This window comes from Echinops telfairi, unplaced genomic scaffold (genome assembly GCF_000313985.2).
Source record: "Echinops telfairi isolate 266 unplaced genomic scaffold, ASM31398v2 ScPeMD7_9;HRSCAF=40, whole genome shotgun sequence".
Classification (NCBI taxonomy): Eukaryota; Metazoa; Chordata; class Mammalia; order Afrosoricida; family Tenrecidae; genus Echinops; species Echinops telfairi.
The window spans coordinates 43328283-43347938 of record NW_022103906.1 but is presented as its reverse complement, the minus strand read 5'-3'; the positions used below and the strand labels follow the sequence as shown (position 1 = coordinate 43347938).

Below are 19656 nucleotides of genomic sequence, written 5' to 3'. Positions count from 1 at the left end.
CACACACACACACACACACACACACACACACACACACACACACTGGAACTACAAGGAATCCAGTTTATTCAGATTATTCCTCAAGTCCCAAAACATCTCTCTCTCTCTCTCTCACACACACACAGTCACTCTGAAACTACAAGGAATCCAGTTTATTTAGATTATTCCTCAAGTTCCAAACATTTGCAAACAAACAAGTTTCCTTGTTTATATTTCCACACATTTCAATTTTGCTCTAACTTTATTTTTCAAGCCAAAAATATACTTGAGAAGGTAGAAAAAAGAAAATACTCCATTGGTTTTCATATTATGTTTCAAAGTACAGATTTTTTTTCATACAATGGAATGTTTAGACAAGGATATCTTTTCAATTTTAAAGAAATCAAAGCCTAAGTAATGAAAACATTACAGACAAGGCCAAGAGAAATGAAAAGTTATTTAAAGAAAGAGTTCTTAACAAGAATCTTAACTGTTGACTTACAAACCAGAAAGTTAAAAAATAGTAAACTCTGTAACGTCGTCCCATTACCAAATACAAACCAGATAACAGAACCAAAGTCATTTTTTGAATATCAGTTAACTGTGCTTCAAAACCTTCAAGCATTTTGGTGGTTTTGACAGACTATTTTAAAATAAAGTTATACTGACAAAAATATATAGTTCTCCTAACATTGCTTTAATGCTAGTCTTTTCAAATTCTTTGTTATGTTGTAGTTTTCTGCTTGATTTTCCCTTTAAAAGACATTTGTTATTCAATCAGTTTAAAGTAATTCTCAATTCCATCTACTGTTAATTTCAGCATTTTTGAAAATTGAAAAATTACTTACTCTATAAGTAAGGCTGAATTACATTGTCTAATTCAACTATCTCCTAAGTTTGCTAACAAAATATATTTTGAGAAAACACTGTGGCTTTGATAGCTATCTGTTCAGGTTCAGCCACAGCAAATCACTTGTCCAATTTCATGGCTCACTAGCTCTTGAGAAAGTTCTATCCAGGTGCGAGGGATCTTTTGGATGGGATGGTACAAAATACGTGGTTGGTTTTGAGTAACAAAGGTAATACACAGGCAGAAGGCTGCTCAAAATGCAGTTGCAGACTAATCCCAGTTGGCCAACCAGGGCTATCATGCAAAGATTTTTAACTTTTGCAGAATGTTTAACAAGAAAACAAAAACAAAAAAATTATGCTTATAGCATTTAAAAAAACCCGTCTTTGTACTGCATTATTTAAATTACTTTCAAGTGACTAATTTTAACTAACCTAAGCTGAGGAAGTTATTTTCCCCATTTTTGTTACAAATCATTAAAACAATCACTTAAATTGTGAAACACAAATATTAAAGAAGTAATCTTGTGGAAAGGGCCTGGTATAGAAAGGGTGTTAACGTGCTTTTGTTTCAATATAATGAACAGAAAACAAAGCAGGACAAAAACCTCTACCCAGGTAAACACCTAAAATATGCAAATCAGTTTCTCTATGAAAAAGTTTTTATAAATCGTGTTTATAAAATACTGAAATGGAAGAAAATTTCCACGTCATATATAGCAGAATTGCAAATCACAAGAATAGTATGTCAAGAATTAGATTATTGGTTTGATGACCCAGTTGTAGAAAGAAATTCTTACTGTCATCTAACTCCAATGGTGAAACATAAAAAAATATTAAAAATATCAGAAACAAAACTCTCCTCTAAAAGACTTTGTGGCCGCTGCTTAACCTTTATCACCATAAATGCTGTTTTTACTCCTTTACATTATTAGAATAATCTCAAAGAAAATCTTTACTTATAGTAATATTTAAAAAAAATAACTCTTAAAATAATGATATTCATGTTGTGGACGGCTAGGTAGACATGGAAGAGTAGCCTATTTCAGATGTTAGAAATTGATTTTCGATTGCCCTTTGTGGTACATTGGTGCACTTAAAGATGGTATAGAGTCATATGATTTATACTTCCTTCTAAATTTACATACATTTAAAATATTACTAAAATAACTTGCTTTTTAAAAACTTGAAACATTAAATCTCATTTATTTCAGTAGACTGAGGAAGACTCTTTTCAGTGTCCTGGCTGGAAGGATCGTTGTTGCCATGGAACTGGAAGAGAAACCCCCCCCCAGATGTGAGATAAGTTAATGATGAAGACCGACAAACAGTAAGTACCCTAACTAGTACAGTGAAAGGAACATGAGCTCAAGTGAGGGCAAAAGAGATCCAGGTTCAGACTGCACACCTGTCACCGTTCACTTGCTACGGGAACCATGAAAAAGTACTTAAGGCTTTCTGAGGAGTAAGTTTGCTTATAAATGAACAATAGTTTCTAGACATCTCTCTCAGATCTCCTAAGAGAATTAAATAGAACATACAGTGTAATGGTCCCCGGCACTCAGGGTTCACGGAATCCCTTTCCTTTGGCTCTGTTTTTTAGTGTCGAATACAAAAAGCATTATCAGCAAAACAGTGAGTGACAAATGGGTTATAGGAATTTTCACATCTTTAAAAGGAATGCAGGCTAAGTGCGAGACGTACTCTCTGTGCATTATAAACACTTATGAAAACGAAAAGTTATGCTTGTAATAGAGCAATTACCTGCGGATTTTTTAGTGACTTTTGGATATGACTAGTAGTAGATAATTGTTTTGTTTTCTTTTCACTTGACTATTATAACCAAGACGAACCCTGGTGGCATAGTCGTTATGCACTGGACTGCGATCTGCAAGCTGGGCAGTTCGAAATTACCAGCCTCTACCAGGGAGAGAGACGGGGCTTCCTACTCCTTCCTACAGGGGCAGTTCTACTTAGCACAACACGATGGCAGTGCGGGAGACTATAACCAAGGGGTACCAATGTTTTGGAAAGTTCAACCTCAATTTGCATCAAGTCACCTTCTAATATTATAAATAGCTTGACTATTAAGAACATAAGAAAGCTCAAAGCTATGAGAATATTTATGAGTTGTTTATAGTCAAGGGTTTCTATTTAAGAAATTAAAGCAACTACTTTCATCCATAGGTTTGCTACATTTACTATGCTTCATGTGTTTACTGCAGCGGAAAAGAATTAATCATAAAGGAAAATGCTAAGCAAACTGTTCTATTTCCCCCTGCCTTCTCCCCCATCTTTGGGTAGTGTTGTTTTAGGTATAAATGCTCTCCAAAAAAACCAAAAAAACCTCATCAAACTACCACCACCACTACCAGAGCTCCCATCAATATTCTCGTCCTGTTGAAACTCATTTAGTGGGAAAGGGAGCAAGGGGAGGGATCCGTACCCAGCGCATTACACCACACACATTTCATGTCCTTCACTTGTGGGAAAAGCACAGGACAAACCATGGGAGCCCGACAAGAGGGACTGTCGTCACACGGGGGCAGTAAGAAATCCAATGTTTGAGGAGGGAACAGGAAGTGGTGGGAGATGAGACTGCATTTCCAGAACTGTGAACGGCCTGGAAATCTAACCTACAGCACTTTAATGCGGGTAAACGTATACTTACTTAAATTTAACTCGAGAATGCGGTTTTCTAATCCTTACACAAAATCTAGTTATCTGTTTAAAAGCATAAAAATTCCAGTTCTAGTGGTGAACTTTCAAGTTCTTCACTAGTGTATTCTAAGAACTCCATTCACCTACACCAAGATAATAGACTAAAGAGGGGAAGGGGAGAAAGACTGCTTCATCTGATTAGGAGTTTCCTTTTAACTTATTTTCCTCTTCGTTATCAAAATAGTGTATGTTCACAGTAGAAAAGAAATGAAAACCCTCTATGCCCCCAAGTTCTACCACCCATAAGCAGACCGATGGGTATATTTCCTTTCAGTATTTCTGTGCCCTTATTTGCCCAGTTATTCTTATATGCTTTTTAAAATTCTCACATCACTAATTACTTTTATAAACCTTTTCAGGTATCATATTTCACTGTATAGATTAAGTACATTTTATTTAACTATTCACTATAGTTGAATTTCATTGAAGGATATCTTCATGATATTACACCTTTTCAAAATCTCTGTAATGTCTCCCAAGAGCCTACGGCCCCACTGTTTTCTCCTTGGGATCGATCATCCTCCTGTCCTATAGGAACTGACATGAGAAAAAGGGAGAAAAGAGAAAAAATACTAAAAAAGCACCCCAACCCTATAAAATAGTTGCAGTTATGTCCGCTGGCCCTCCTGACTGTTTCCAATGTGATCTGGTGAAGTACCGCACCATGAGGGTGAGGGAGGGAGGGGAAAAGAGGAGCTGATACCAAGGGCTCCAGAAGTTGATGTAGGGACTGTTATCAGAGCCCTCAATAAAATGATTTATTAAAATTAAATAGCCGATAACTAGATTCTCACCTGACATGAAACATTCTAAAAATCTGCAAAGAAAAGTAACAACTAACTAGAATCACTTGTTTTAAAAATTCCATTTACATGAACAAGTGCGCCAGGTTAAAAAGCAAAACCTCAATGAAGCAAGCACGAAAACTTGTGAAACTCACCGTAGATCCATGGGCCGCCTGGACGCACGCCAGGAATAGGAGGGCAAGGGTATGCAGCTTGAGGGAAAGATGGCTGTGAAAAAACCGGCTGCGGAAAATTGTAGGAAACTGGCATCTGAAATTGAAAATACCCGTTCACTGGCACAGAGATATTTGCCTGCGGGTTCTCAGCAAGGGAACGAAGATTTTGAGGGTACAAGAGATTAGAGTATGCGTTCTGGACAGGACTTGCAACTGCAGTTAACATGCCCAAAGGAACTGTTTGTGCTTCATAAGCTGTTGTCCCCTGGTATGTCTGGGTTACAGAATTGCCACTGATGCTGCTATACTGATAAACACACCAAGTATAGTAAGGATGTGAAGTTCCAGATGAATGTTCAGAATTATATGTTGAGGTACAAGCAGACTGTGGAAGTTCATTCCAGTACACGGCAGCATTCTGAGTGGGGGGTTTTGAATGTTCCCTACTCCGATGCCGAGGAGCGTGTTTTGCTGACTGTGGCTCAGGAGGAGCGTCCTCTGCTGAGTGATTCACATTCAAGGTTATGTTCGCAGCTGCTCCACCACTGATAGTACTGGGACTCAATGTATCCTTCGTATGTTTTTCTTTTGGTTCAGCAACTTTGCTCTGTAAAAGCATAGGTTCTGAAGAACTGGTGCATGCAGAGTTCTCGGCTGACACCTCTATTATCTCATTATCTTGAAGCTCAAGGACAGTTTCACTTATTTCTAAGTTGGTAGGGGTACCCTTCACAAAATGGAAAACAGGCTTCGAGAGCCCTGATGTAGTAGGCAGAGCAGCACTATCAATTCCTGGTCTTGTGTTGGCAGGCCACGAGTTCTGGGCACCATCTGGGGAAATTTTGCGAAATGTCTCCGAAGGTGTCTCATGGTCTTCTGAAAATGTGTTATCTACACTTTTTTGGTCACACATTTCAAAAGCAGCACCACCTTTCTCTTTTTCTTTACCGGTAGTAGCACTAGAGGCCATGCCCTTCTCCCAGCTATATAAGTTTTTCTGTTGCCCTGTGAAATCTTCTGAGACATGAGATGAACTATGAGTTAAATCTATTCTGTTTTCTGGGTTTGCTGTGCAAGCGTCTTTCAAGGCCTTTAAAGGTACAAGGGAGGCAGGTGGTGGTCCCGGCATATCAGCCTCTTGTGGAGGGGCATGTTTTCTTTTCAGATGGCCAGATGCACTTGGTCTGATTTTGTTTTCTGTTTGGGGATGAGATCTTGTAGTCCTATTAGGGGTAACATATACATACAGACAACTTTAAATATACAGATTCATAGAAGTTTTCATTAAAATGTGGTTTAAAAAAAATTTAAAAATATTTTTACTAAACAGGAGTTTGTTTTTTTCCCCTTTTAAGATCATTTTATTGGGGGAGGGGCTCTTAGAGCTCTTATAGCAATCCATGTATCAATAGTTATCAAGCATATTTCTATATATGTTGCCATCATTATTTTCTAAACATTTACTTTCTCTTTGAGCCCTGATATCAGCTCCTCTAACAGGAATTCCTAAGACATCTATTTTTTAATTCTCTTGGCAACTTGAAAACCATGGAGACAGTGGCCATTGTGTCAGTTCCCACTCCTGGCAACCTTGTGCGTGTCAGAATAAAACTGCTCCAAACAGGATTTAATGCCTTTTCCAATGTAGAGGGCTAGGCCTTTCCCCCAAGGCACCTCTGGGGGACCTGAATGGTCAACACTTTGGTCAGCAGCTGCGAGAACTAACCATCTCGCAGTTACTTCATCCATCAGCTATTTCAACGCAATATACCAAGTTACATAGTTTCATAATTTAATTCTCCTGGTTTGAATCTAGAAACTTTTCTTATGGAGGATGTTATACTCCACATTTCAAATATATCCCATATTGTGATATATTATTTTGGGCTTGGACCTTTCTTGACAAAGGGATTTAAAAGTAGGAAAATATCACTATTTAGTTGGCTTGGTTATTTCCTAATTCGCTGTCCCCACCCTAGTGATAATGCTCTTGTAAATCGCTATCTGGAGTTAGCAAACAGACTAGCATCACTTCCCTTTCTAGCATCACAAACATCAAATATATATTTCACCTGTTAAATTTTGATAATAGAAAAAGCAGAACACAATTCCTTTTTGCTACTTTATTATTGGCACACTTATCTAAATTGATGGAGCCCTGGTGGTGTAGTGGTTATGCATTGGGCTGTGATCTGGCGCGGTTTCAGTTACAGCCTCCAAAACCCACAGGGGGTCACTATGAGTCAACATGGACTAGATGGCAGCCTGCCCAAGTAGGGTGAGGGGCTTTTACAGACAGATAACAGGCTCTCTGCTTAAGAGTATTTTTTAAGTGTTTCATTGAATTCGCTGATATCTATGTGGTAAGTAGCATGCTGAGAAGGGCAAAGAAGTACCACTCCTCTACAGCCAAGAGAAGTGAATTTTTGGCCTGCAATTTATATATTCCACCCTGGAAATTCAAACCTCATTCTTGAATCCAACCTCCTTAAAAGGCACTTCACTGACAAACAGCACCATCAACCAACCGCATGCAACACTTTGAAAGTCTCCAGAAGGTATAATTTCATTAAAATCGACTTTCCAGTGCTATTTCAGAGATGTCTCCACCGAAAGTATTGGCAATGTCTAGCTGGTCTGCCTTCGTGAAGAACTACGCCTTATATTAGGGTTTGTTCCTGACCACCGTTATCAACTTAACAACCTAAAATAATTAAGGAGCTGGTTTATGTTATTCTTCCAACAGCCTATGCATGTTTCTGTCACTACACAAGTTTTCAGAGAGTCATCGATGGCAGGGAAACAATTCTAGAAATTCAGTAAGTAAAATGTTATATTTAAAGAAACAAATCTCAGTAGGATAGAAACGAGTCGGCTCACTTCTATTTCTTATTCTATGGCCCTCATTCTTCTTCACAAAATGGAAAAAAATGAAGCTAGTCTCAAAATAAAAATTAACTTAGGTTTAAATGAAATTATAGAGTCAAATTCACTGGGCTCACTTCACATTCAAAATGACAAATAAAGAAGTCATGTAAAGAATTTTTCATAAAAACGGTTTAATCACTTTAGAGGACTATCCTTGGAGCTCATGTTTTTCCTTTTTATGGCGCTAAAACAGCCTTTCGTGAAACTGTAGTTTATCAACTGCACTTGCGTGTGCATGTGTACACACACAGTAGCTGTAGAATTGTTCCCACTTAATAAGTTGGCAACTAGTTATCTCTGGAATCCATTCTGAAAGTTGGCTGGTGCCAGAGGAGACTAGTGTCTGGAAAGGACATGAAGTAAAAGGCCAGAGGAAGACCCTTGACCAGATGGACTGACATCGTGGTTTCAACAACGACCTCATTTTTGTCCACTGGGTCTTGATGGGTCAGAACCTACTTGATACATCTAACAAGAATACAACAACATAATAGGTCCGTAGATTGTGCAAACTGTGCTAAACTAACCTAAAGGTTGGCAGTTTGAGCCCACGCAGTGGTTTATACCAGAAAGGCTTGAAGGTATTACTGTAAAGATCACAGTCAAAAAAAGGGGAAAAAACCTATGAAGCAGTTCTCTCTAACACAAAAGGGTTGCTATAAGTTAGATTTGATTCCACAGCAATAGGTTTGGTGGTGTTTGGTAAAATCCACAGGCTTGACAAAGTTGTTATATTACACCCGTCATTAAACCCAATCAATTTTTTAAAGTAATGTCTGCAAAAACAAATTTCCCTTTCTTATTTTGAAAATAGTACTTTTATGCCCCAGAAAACTGACCTTTTCTAATTGTACTCAGAATCTCCCTACCCTTTATATCACTGAAAAAAATCACATTTCTCCTGATAGTATCTTCCCATACTTACAGAATAAAGTTCAAATTTCTTTGGTCTATACATAGGATATTCTATAATATGAAACAAATTTCTCTACCTTTAGCATAATTATAATTATTATTCTCTAATATTTGCTCAATTTTGCTTAGTTTTTCTAACATGGGACTAATAGCAGTTCCTACCTTGGATTCTCGAATGCTGCCATTTCTTCATTAATTTTGGTGATATCTTTGATGTCAACCTATGTTGAAAAGATACAAGGGAAATCTAAATTGGTGACAATTTAAACTACACTATGCAGTTTTATTATCTCAATTAATATTTGTATTAGTTTGTTACGTCATCACTCAAAAGACATGGTCTAAAACTGAACTCTTTAATGTTCTCTCTTCACCCCTGAAACTAGAGACTCTGCTGGACTTCCCATATAGGGAAGGGGAGATAGAAATTTATGGCCCTTTTCTTCTCTTCATTATCTTAAAGCCAATTTTGCAACTCATTAATGACTACTTTCTCTTCTTTGCCATTTTTCAGTACACCCTACCAATTCTTTAGGTGATTTGTCAAATACATTTTTCCTTTCTTATTAATCAACATCAAGCACCCTTTTCTAAGTTGTGGATGACTGACTTCTAATAGTAGTCAGAATCTGTACTCTTTAAGTAATTTAAAAAACACACCTCCCATGGCATTACCCTTTAAAACAGAATGCCAATAGAATGAAGTTCAAACTTCTACATTTAAGGCACTGTATGATCTTAAACATTTCAATTTTCCATCTTTAGCTTATTTCATCTCCTAAGTTAAATTTTTGTTCCAGGCATAAGTTTATCCCTCAAATTATGTCAATAAGCATTCTTGACATTTACCCACATTATTTTCTCAAATGGAAATGTCTTTAAAATTTTTACCTTCATATACTGTTTGTTCCTTTCAGAGAAAGCTTTGCGTTCCATGAAATAAAACTTTTTTTGGTTTTTGCTTTTCTTCTCAATACCTGCAACCCTTCTTAGTACCGCCCTCCCTTTATAATTGATGTGGAATACACAACTTGCGCATCTTGTGTTTTCGAAGTATGATTCCAAGTGGTTTATTAGGCATTTTCCAATGAGCGCCATTCATTAAATGATTAAAATCCTAATCTCTAAAACTAGGGGTAGAACAAATCCAGCTTTTTATTTTACATGTAGGTTTGTTTCTTCTGAACTGAGATATTCTCAGAAAGCTGTCAAGCGGAGGACAGGGGCAAATGCTAGCTTGCCTCAGCTCTGGACCTGCACAGCCTGGTTTTAGATTCTGGCTCTCTCTCCTATTTACAAACTCTGTGACCTTGAAAATTTGACTGAACTTTCTGTGCCTCATTTTCCTTGTCTTTAGATAGTAATACTGCACACATCATGAAGCAATTTATAATGAATGCATTAATATTTGTATAATCCCTAGAACACAATGTAGGGAAAATACATGGCAAGTACATAATACATGTTACATAAAATTTAATAACTTCTTTGATAGTCATGTCAAATATATGTGTCCTATTTGCCCCATTGGATAAAAGTTAAAAACGTGGGCTACATAAGATAGTTTTAATATCCTTTACTTGGGCACAGACTTACTATGTAGAAGCTACTCAATCAATAGTTGGTCACTACTCAACTCTTATTCATATCTTTGACTTTCCCTTAAAAAGATATTAAAATTCATTCTTCCATGAAATGTTTTCTCAATTCGTTTATTTAAAAATTTTAAATGAAAAAATTAGACATTTGGAAGGTATCCTTTCAAACATGAAATCATGAACTGAAAGTCAACATTTACATAGTTTTAAATATAAATTGCCCAAGTCAACATTTAGTTCATAACTTATTTTTGCAAGGCACATTTTAAAGTGTTCTTAATTTTTAACAATTCTGCAACCTAGTCTGCTTCAAGAATTGGTTTGTTCACCAAAATAATACACAAGTTTTGTTTGAAAACATTTGTACCTTTTGCTTTTTGCAACTGGAAAGAGCAGTATTTTTCTCTTGTTCATGAAGGTCTTCATATGTGTCTACAATGAGAGGTCGCTTTGTAGAGGAATTTGACACGTTTGTGATTGTGCACTGTGAAATCGAAGGTGCCTTCTTCACATAAGTCCTGGGTGGATTAATGTCCTCATGTTTTGAAACATGAATGCTCATCTTTCCCTTTTTCTGTAACTGGAAAGTTTTCTTTCTGTTATACAGCATTTGGTAAAGGATAATAGAAGTGGCTAATTTAGCATCTTTAGCACAAATAATCTTCATATGTTCAATAGTTTTCATGACTTTCATCACATGAGCCACTTTTCCTAAATCTTTCTGAGGAGCGGCCATTACATTTTTGAGCAGAGCGGAAAACTGATTGTAGTTGCACTCCAACTCTGACACAGTGTTTCCGTAATTGATGGAAGCTGTACATGGCATGAAGTCAATATATGTGGAAATTGAACACTGTGACTTCTTTACAAGTTTTTTCACTTCTGAAAGTTCTTCAAGCTCTCTTGAAAACAAATGCACAGCATACGAGCAATTAACAGCTTCATTAAATTTGTAGATAGTACCTAGATCTTTCCTAAGGTCAGAAATAGCAGTATCTATCACCTTCCCCAGGCCATCGGTGGAACTGTCTTTAAGAAAGGAAGAACATGCCATTTTTTCTTGGCAATGAATCAGATCAGGAAGCAGGGACAAATCAAACCAAAGCATACCTCGAAACCTCTGCTTGTCTAGTTTCTTTGCTATTGAGTTTTTCAGAAAATGCACTGTTTCTAAAACCATGAGTATTTCAATGTATGTTTCAATGGCTTGGGGCTTTAAAATGACAGCCTCACAATTGTCGTTTTTCACCACGTCCAAAGCATTTTCTTCTGTGATAAAAATATTATCTATGTTATCCTCCTGCAGTATCTGAAAGTGCTCTTTAAAAATTTCTAAGTGATTAGTACATCTCAAAGTGAGCTCCTGTAATGTTTTAAAGTCTGTAGATTCCGCTTGATCCAATATTTCACTAACAAAACAAATATTTGGGTGTGAAAGCAAAGTAAACCTGTGACTGTCTATGCTGATGGTTGCTTGATTTATTAGATTGTCTGACTTTTTGCAAGCAATTACAGTATCCTTCTCAGGTCCAGTACTGGAAGTTTGTTTACTGTTGAAATCATTAGACAAAGTATCATAAATGTCCTGCAGTTTCGAAAACGCCTCTTGATTAATTTTCAGTAGCATTTCTTTATACTTTTTTCGGGAGTATTTTTTGTTTGAAGAGCGTATTCTCTCTTCCCAAACAAGGTTTTTCATCGCATCAAAAAAGATATGTTCCAAACCATAAAGAGCTATTTTAATATTGATTGCCTCATTGTTCTTAATAAATTGTACTTTTGAGGAGATCATTTCTATGATAATCCACAAGTGGTCCTGTTTTCCTGGATGTGAGTGAGCTTTAGGCAAGTCGTCCTGTGCACCGATCAGCTCTAAAGTACTTTTCCTTATGGTTTCTAAGGCTCCTAAACTGTCGCCAAAATTCACTCCACAGGTAAATGGTACAGAAAGAGTAAAGTCAAAGCAGTCGGGGCAATGTTCCATTATTGCTTCACACTCTTGAATCTGCCGTTTATATCTTAAGAACGCATAGTACGAATTTGCCTCCCTCTTGGTTTCCTCAGACAACGCCACTAACTGGACGTGGTGTTTCTGCAGCTCACAGAAGGCATTGTACTTCAGCCTGCCTTGAAAAGCAGGGTAGAAGCTGGCCTGTTGCTGATAGCCCCGCGGCCCGGCCAGCAGCTCACCGTACTGCGTCTCATCGTACCACAGCAAGCTGCGGAAGGTCGGCTTGTCCTCCAAGAGCCTTGTCTTATTCTCGACGAACTGAAGAGTTTCCATCATCATTTGGAGTTCCACCAGAGACTCAATTGCACATGGCTTTAAGGTGTTCCTACAATTGTTCCACAGGTTTCGTGTTACCAACAGTTCTCGTGAAACCAGGATTTCTTCAAACGAACATTCTTGGTCTCTTTCAAAAGCTTTGATAAAGGAGGGGAGAATATTTTGACAAGCCTTCGTTTCTTCCTGTATCATCTGCAAAGATGACGCCTCATCTGCCCTCTGCAAAATTTGAGACAGCTTAGCGATAAGAGCAGTGTGAGTAGCTGAGCAATGTCCTTCTTTTAATTCACTCACGTAGGATATAGGGTTCTTCGGAAGAGGAGTTCCGTTAGCGCTCTCTGGGTGGGCACGTGAAGCAGGCATAGTGTTAATTCCTACAATGCCTGGTTTGCTATGACAGGTTGCTTCTGAATGCTCTATAGAACCAGACCAAGAGCCCTGGTTACCTTTAGCTTTCTTGCCTTTCTCTCTTTTGCTAAGCGGAGTAGGAACTGTGCTAGTAACAGAAAGTTCTTTAGGAGAGGTGGTGTTCTTAAGTCTTAGATGAGATCCAGCCAGCCTATTTTTAATTGTTCTCCGATGTACGCAGGGAGATTCTTCTAAGATCCTTGGAGTTTCGTATTCAGTCTTACAAGATGATTCTTCTGTCATGCTTTCTTGGTGGTACGCATTGCCAGTGGACGGGTTTCCATTGTTTTCTGCTTGTGTCATGGTCCACCTTTTTCTACCCTCAGTGCACTCCTTTGAAGATGAACCCTTTTCCTGATCTGTGAAGAGCCGTGAATGGTCACTGGAGAATAGTCTCTTCACGAATGCATTTTCGCCATAACTCTCGTGTTGGTCAGTTGCTGATATTAGATCCATGTTGGGATTCTCAGTATCACTCCCACCCACTTGAGGAGTCTCTGAAGAGCACCTTCCTTTCTTTAGAACATCCTTCCCGCCGCCTTCCTGCTGTTGTGACGAAGCAGTGGACGTTGCTAAAGAATCGGCAGCAAAACCTCTCTGTTTACCACAGTATGAGTTAGCGCATTCTCCCTCAACATCTGTCACTGGAGCAGCTGAACACAACTGCGGGATACGCTCACATTTTTCACGTGCTATCAGACTCGGGTTTATCGAGTCCACAGCGCGGCGTCTTGTGAAATTGTTTGCTTCTGGGCTTTCCAGGGGAGTTGCGCATGTTTCTATAGGAGAGTTTACTTTCGGATTCCTTTTACAGTCAGATAAAGCATTACATGGTTTGCAGAGATCACCATTTAAGATGTCCTTTGCACTTGATTCCAAGACTGAAATAAGTCTATCAGTGTTCACTTCTGTGCGAACTATGTGAGTTGCATCACAGTTTTTGACCCTGTTAACACTTTCACTTTCTTTCATGCACCTTAAAGACAGTGAGCTACTTGCATTTGCGATTTCATCAGCCACGGGGTTGATTTCTTTGGTTACACTTTTACTATTACTATGGGCAGGATGGTTCTCAAGCTTTTCTGAATTATGAATATCAGATAAGATGTTTCTATCAATGTGATTTTCTCTTTCAGGGAGCTTCACATCTAAGTGCTCTGGTGGAGAGAGACATCTGGTTTTCCCAGAAAAAGGCTGAAGTTCTGACGGTCCCGGTAATCCCAGACTGCTATTATTATAAGCGGTTTGACTTGTACTTTGAGATGTGGGGAGGAGGCATAACCGCGATTCAGGAAGTTGTTCTTGGTCACAAAATTCTTCCCCATGAACAGTGGTGTCATTTCTGGAAATAGTGCTGGCTACATTATTCTTAGAAAGGTGCTCTGTGATTTGCTCTCCGTTTCTAGTACAGGACTTGGGCCTTGGCACGTGAGTTAATAATTTATCAACATCAGAAGTGCTTCTCTTGCCCTCTTTGTCATTTCTTTTTGAAAAAAAATAACCTTCAAGGTCACAACATTCCCCAAAATTATTGCCTATTGCTGCACATGATTTTGGTAATGGGCTTCTTTTTTCTCCCACGTTAGTTATTTCCAAGGATGTATGAACTCTTTTGTGAGCTTTCTCTAAGTGAAGAACAGTTCTGTCAATTTTTCTGGAAAGACATTGGATTTTGCCCAAAGATGCTTTAAATTTTAGAATATCCAGGGCATTCCCAATGTGCAATTCTGACTGTGAAAATGTCATTTGTCCTTGGGATAATGACCAAAAACCCTCAGATGAGTTTTGAATCATTAGCCTCCTCTTTTTCTCATACATATTTTGGCATCTTAAATCTTTCTGTGGTAGGTTTTGGTCCCCGAGCGCTGCATGTAGCTTTCTTTTGCCAATTCTTGATTCCATGGGTTTTTCACTTCTAGTATCATTACAGTCCGTTTTTGATTTTGCAAGGCAACAGCTGCTTCCATTATTTACTGCAATACTTGAAGATTCAATAAGCATGGCTTCACTGCTTTGGTTTCCAGACACGTGATTCGTGCATTTATTCTGACTTAAATCAAGAGAAGGGGATGCTTCAGAGTTAGTCATCAGTCCTGATTCTTGTGTTATGTTACCCAATTTATTGTCAGGTGGGTAATCAGAATTTTCACCAGAAGACTGGGAAGAAATTTCTAATCCTGGAATCTCTTCTCTTTCATTTATTTCTGGTTCGGCTGTGTCACTTGGATGATTGTAGGAATTCTCTCTCAATGCATGGGAGTCAGCAGTGGAGCTGAATCCTGGCCTAAAAATATTAGGAATTCTAATCTGTAGATCCGGAAGTAAAAGTGTGTGGAGACGCTCTCCTCTGGTATTTCGTACAGGAGAATAGTAATAATAAATGTTCTTAGAGCAACCCTGATTGGTGTTCTCCTGTCTTGGGTTTTCCAGTGCTTCTGTTTTATGGTTCCTGCTTTCCAAAAGAGCTTCCCAATTGATACGAGACTTCAGATCCTTATATGAGGCCGGCAATTCATCACAGAGCTCATCTCCATGCGTATATGCATCTTGTTCCAATAGAATAGCATCCTCATACTGTTCTGTTTCTATTTCAATCTCATTCTCCAAGTTTAAACCTTGAATAATCAAGTTCTCACTTATTCCTGACTGAAGAAATGAGTCTTGTAATCTATTGGCATTATCACCAGTTTCGCAGTCAGAGAGTACAGGTTTCAGTAACAGACCAAGATTCGAAGTCTCCGATGAACAAGTTTCTTGGCACGGGCATCTTTGGTGATCTTCCCGAGGCACCGAAGTCCTCACTAAAGAACCCGGAACTTCCAGGAGCACTGTGGAAGCCAAATGTTCTAGACTCTTTCCATGATTTTGAGCATCTTTTTGTCTTGAGGCAGAGACTGCATCTTCACTTCCTATTAAGGTAGTCCCTGCTGGCAAGTATTTTTTGCCCCTGTTAAATGTAGTGGAAAGTTCTTCAGAAGTCAGGGTTTCTACATTGCTGTGAGTTTCAGTCTCCCTTCTCTCACCTACATTGATAACAGTTTTGTTTGTATGAAGAACCTGCTGCCCATCTCCACAGATGTTCTCTATGTTGTCCTGGGTAGATGAAGCAATGTCTTTTGCATTAGCGACACTTTCACACTCTTGGTCTTTGAAGTCAGCATTCAGGGGCATATCCTTGTTCAGTTGTGTCTCACAGAAGAGAGGCTCATTCTGACTGTTGTCTTTAGAACGAGGGATCTCTTGATAGTCTTTCTGTTTGTCCTCTAATGACACTAGCACATTTTCATGTTTCTCACGGACCCATAAATGTTCTTTACTTAAATTGCAACTGATATTGTTTTGAGCGGTTTCAGTACCACGAGATGAAATAACTTTATCACTGGCCTGGGAAATGTCTTTTGCTTCCTGTAAAGCATCAGGTATAAGGCCAATATAACTTTGATTTGGTTTTTCCTTGTTAAGTTCCACCTGCTTTTCAGAAAGGACAAAGCTTGTATGTATATTATTTTCATATTCCAAAGAACACTGAGGATGAATTTGCAAAAAGCTCTCTACACTTGGCGTAAGTCTATTTTCTAAGTCCATGGCTAGATCTTTGAGTTCGCATGCGTTATTTCTGGTACATGTGGAAGATACTGATATTTCTAACTCCTCTGTAATTAATATTTGATCACAGTTTTTCCGTGAAGAATCAAGGTTCTCACTTTCCTTATGTTCTTGGTATGAGATGTAATTGTCCATTGAATTGGTTTTTGCTTCATTAGTAAAATAATGATCAATGTCCTTCCAAAAATTTTGCTTTTTCCGTTGTTTGGAATTGCCTTCTGGATAAGTTTTAAGGTTCCCCATCTTTTCAATATTTTGAATGTACTTATCTATGATATCTTTATTTTGGAATGAAGACATCTGGTAATTCGGTGGACATACAGTTATTAAACTAGATGACTCAGACTCCTTAGAGACGTGGCTTCTGTCATCTGTTGTACAAGAATTCACTGCTTTGTACAAGTTAGGGCGCTTGCTAGGTCGGCTGGTTCTCTGTTGGAGTGTCTGGACGTCATCCTCATTGTGTTTCTGGTTCTTAGCTTTTGGAGCTCCCTGTGACAAAGAAACTAGGACGGGAAAATTGCCTTGGCCTGTACATTGTCCTGTGGTGGTAATTTTACTCTGAGTTGGATGATCACTGTCCTTAGGGTACATGCTAAGTAGCTGAGATGGTGAATCATCCAAAGGAATTTGGTGGCACGAGGCCTCCAAACAATTAGCAAGGACAGTATGATCATCAGGGATGGGTTCAGAGGAGGAGACAGAGTTAGTTGACATAGATGATGAATTTATTGCTGAATTGCCAGATTCTAAGCTCTTCTCCACTGCCAAATTATCATTTAAGCCTGTTATATTATTCTGTTTTTCTTGACGTGCTTCTCTCCTCCTCATTCTTGGGTCTTTGATGAGTTTTGAAGTAATCACTGTGCTTGAGCCAATATTGTTGTAAATGGGAAAAGTAGTAGTCAAACCACTTAAAATACATTTAATCTGTGTCAAATTTAACAAGAAGTCACCATTATCAATTTCTGTGTTATCACTGGGCATGAAAATGAGCCCTGAATCATGTGCACGTTCTGGACAAGTGTCACTATGTTCTGCGACCTTGTACTTTGTCTGTCCAGTGTGTGTTTCCAGTACAGAAATGTTTCCAGCTGTCCCATTTCCATTGGAATTAGAAATATGAGCGTTGGAAGGATTTGTCTTTGGATTTAGAGCACCGCATGCACAGCTTTCCGGGATAAACGGACCCACAGGCTTTCTGAAGTGCTCAAAGATGACAGTAGCGTCTTTTCCTTTTCCAATTCTTTTGGCCACCGTACAGTTATTGAGAGAACATGTTCTTTCTGCGGAAACAAGAAGAAAGCAAGAAAACATGTTTCTATACAACTCTCAATACAAGTAAATAGGCATGGCTGGTTTTAACACAAAGTTCACAAAATAACCTAATCATGATTAAAATCCATTCACAGCCTAAAAATGGTAGAGATGACTGCGTAACTAACTCGTACGGTATAAATGAAGCGCTGTGCTCGATGAGGGACTTTACTTTAAAAAGACGTTATTTTGTCATCAAAGAATTTGAGCTCTGATAAATAATAAGAGAAATGAGTAAGAAATAAAAAATGTAACAACAAAACATGCTTCTCATTTCTTACATTAATTTTCTGTATTCAGATATTTAGTAATAGCACCTATCCATCTGTCTTGTAATAGGAAAAATTATGTCTCCCTTGTTCCTTTCCTGTACCAAACTCAACTGCTACCCTTTCAAGTCTTTAAACTTAATTAGGGAACCTTTACTCTCCATTTTTGGTGTTCCCACCAAATAAGTGAAGAAATTTTTAATGCAGTATCTTGAATAAATTAAAAAAAAAATCTACCACAGAGCAAATTACATTTTATGAAGCACACTTTCAATCATTATGACCATCATCTGAGATGTTAAAACATACTTCCATCTGTGCTACCTAGTACGGTAGTCAGTAATCATACATTGCTAACGAGTGCTTGAAATGTCCCTACTGCTACTCAGTTTAAATGTTTAAACTAACATTTAAACAGCCATGTCTGACTAAGCAGTTTACTATATTGGACGGTACAAGTCCAGAGCACACTATACTTTAGAGCACGGGCCAGCAAACTTTTGGAAAAGAAGAGCCAATCCAGTCCCTCACAACAATTTAAAACATATTTAAGAAGAAGCTAAATTGAGAGCCATAATATATTTACAAATGAATGAAATCATCATTATCTGAGTAAGATCCTTTAAAACTTTTCCATTTTACTTCAACCACATGTATGTACTGAAAGAGCCAAATAGCTTCAGAGCCGTGGTTTGCAGTGCCTTGCTCAAGAGGGAGATGAATATGCTGCCAGTCACCCTTGTGACCTTGACTGTAGGCATAACATAGACAATTCCTCAGAGTTCATCACCCTGACAGCTATTATCCTTTGATTAAAGTAATAAGCTACAATATTGGGAAAGGATACGAGTTGAAACAGGGAAAAGGTTTATATTTATTATCTTCAATGTACACTGTGCAGCTGAGCAATCTGGCAAGAAGAGTGAGGTTGGTTATTGAGAGTAGCCACACCAGAAGGGTGGGAGGAGAAAGGGGGAACGGATCACAATGACCTACGTATAATGCCCCCCAGGGGGATGGACAACAGATAAGGGAGTAAAGGGAGACATTGGACAGTGCAAGACATGGAAAAAGAATAATAATTTATAAGTTATCAAGGGTTCATAAGAGAGGGAGCGGAGAGGAAGGGAGGGGAAAAAATGAGGAGCTGATACCAAGGGCTCAAGTAGTAAGAAAATGTTTTGAAAATGATGATGGCCAAGATGTACACCTTCCCGACATGAATGCTGAAGACAAATGTGTGCATAAGCAAATGTGGTGAAAAAAGCTGATGGTGTCTGGCTGAGATAGTTTATTGTGCCAGCCTGGCCGATAAACACAAGTGGGATTAACTGAAAGGCAGAGAGATAAATGGCTTGGTGAGTCTTGCCTTTCTTGTCTCTCGCTCTTTGATCATCGGACCAGTGTGTGGCTGCCTTGCTTGTCCTGTGCCTCAATTTAAAGGCTGCATTACCTGTGGGATGCCTAGCCTGTGGACTATGTCGCTGTAAAGTTGAGGTCCCTTTAAGACATCGCTGCAGCTGGGGACTGGTAGTTGGTGACCTGGCTGGCAGTTGGTGACCTGCCTTCTGATTGGCTGCTGTGTTGACATAGCCTAGCTCTCTCTATAAATAGAGGAAGATCAGGCAGCAGACAGGACTCGAAGGACTGCTAGTCTTTCACAAGTATCTCACGGGAGTGAGTTGAATTGAGCCATTTGTAGTGTTTTATAATTTAACTGTTTCTTTCTTGTATTATATATTTATCTGTATATGATTTAACAGTTCATTTCTTGTTATATATCTAATTATCTTTATAAATAAATATATTAAATTATCA

General features: G+C 38.4%; 1 protein-coding gene across 1 annotated transcript in view; it reads right to left on the bottom strand.

Annotated features, from left to right (window-relative positions):
• Nucleotides 1-699: 699 nt before the first annotated feature.
• The window catches only part of TEX15 (testis expressed 15, meiosis and synapsis associated), a 54744-nt gene continuing 35787 nt past the window's right edge, over nucleotides 700-19656 (bottom strand). The window contains exons 7-10 of the mRNA XM_045286956.1: nucleotides 10319-17538; nucleotides 8516-8574; nucleotides 4490-5733; nucleotides 700-2100 (exon numbers count right to left, since the gene is read on the bottom strand). Of these exons, the coding sequence (XP_045142891.1) occupies nucleotides 2063-2100; nucleotides 4490-5733; nucleotides 8516-8574; nucleotides 10319-17538 (8561 nt within the window). The 3' untranslated portion in view covers nucleotides 700-2062. The remainder of the gene's footprint in view (nucleotides 2101-4489; nucleotides 5734-8515; nucleotides 8575-10318; nucleotides 17539-19656) is intronic.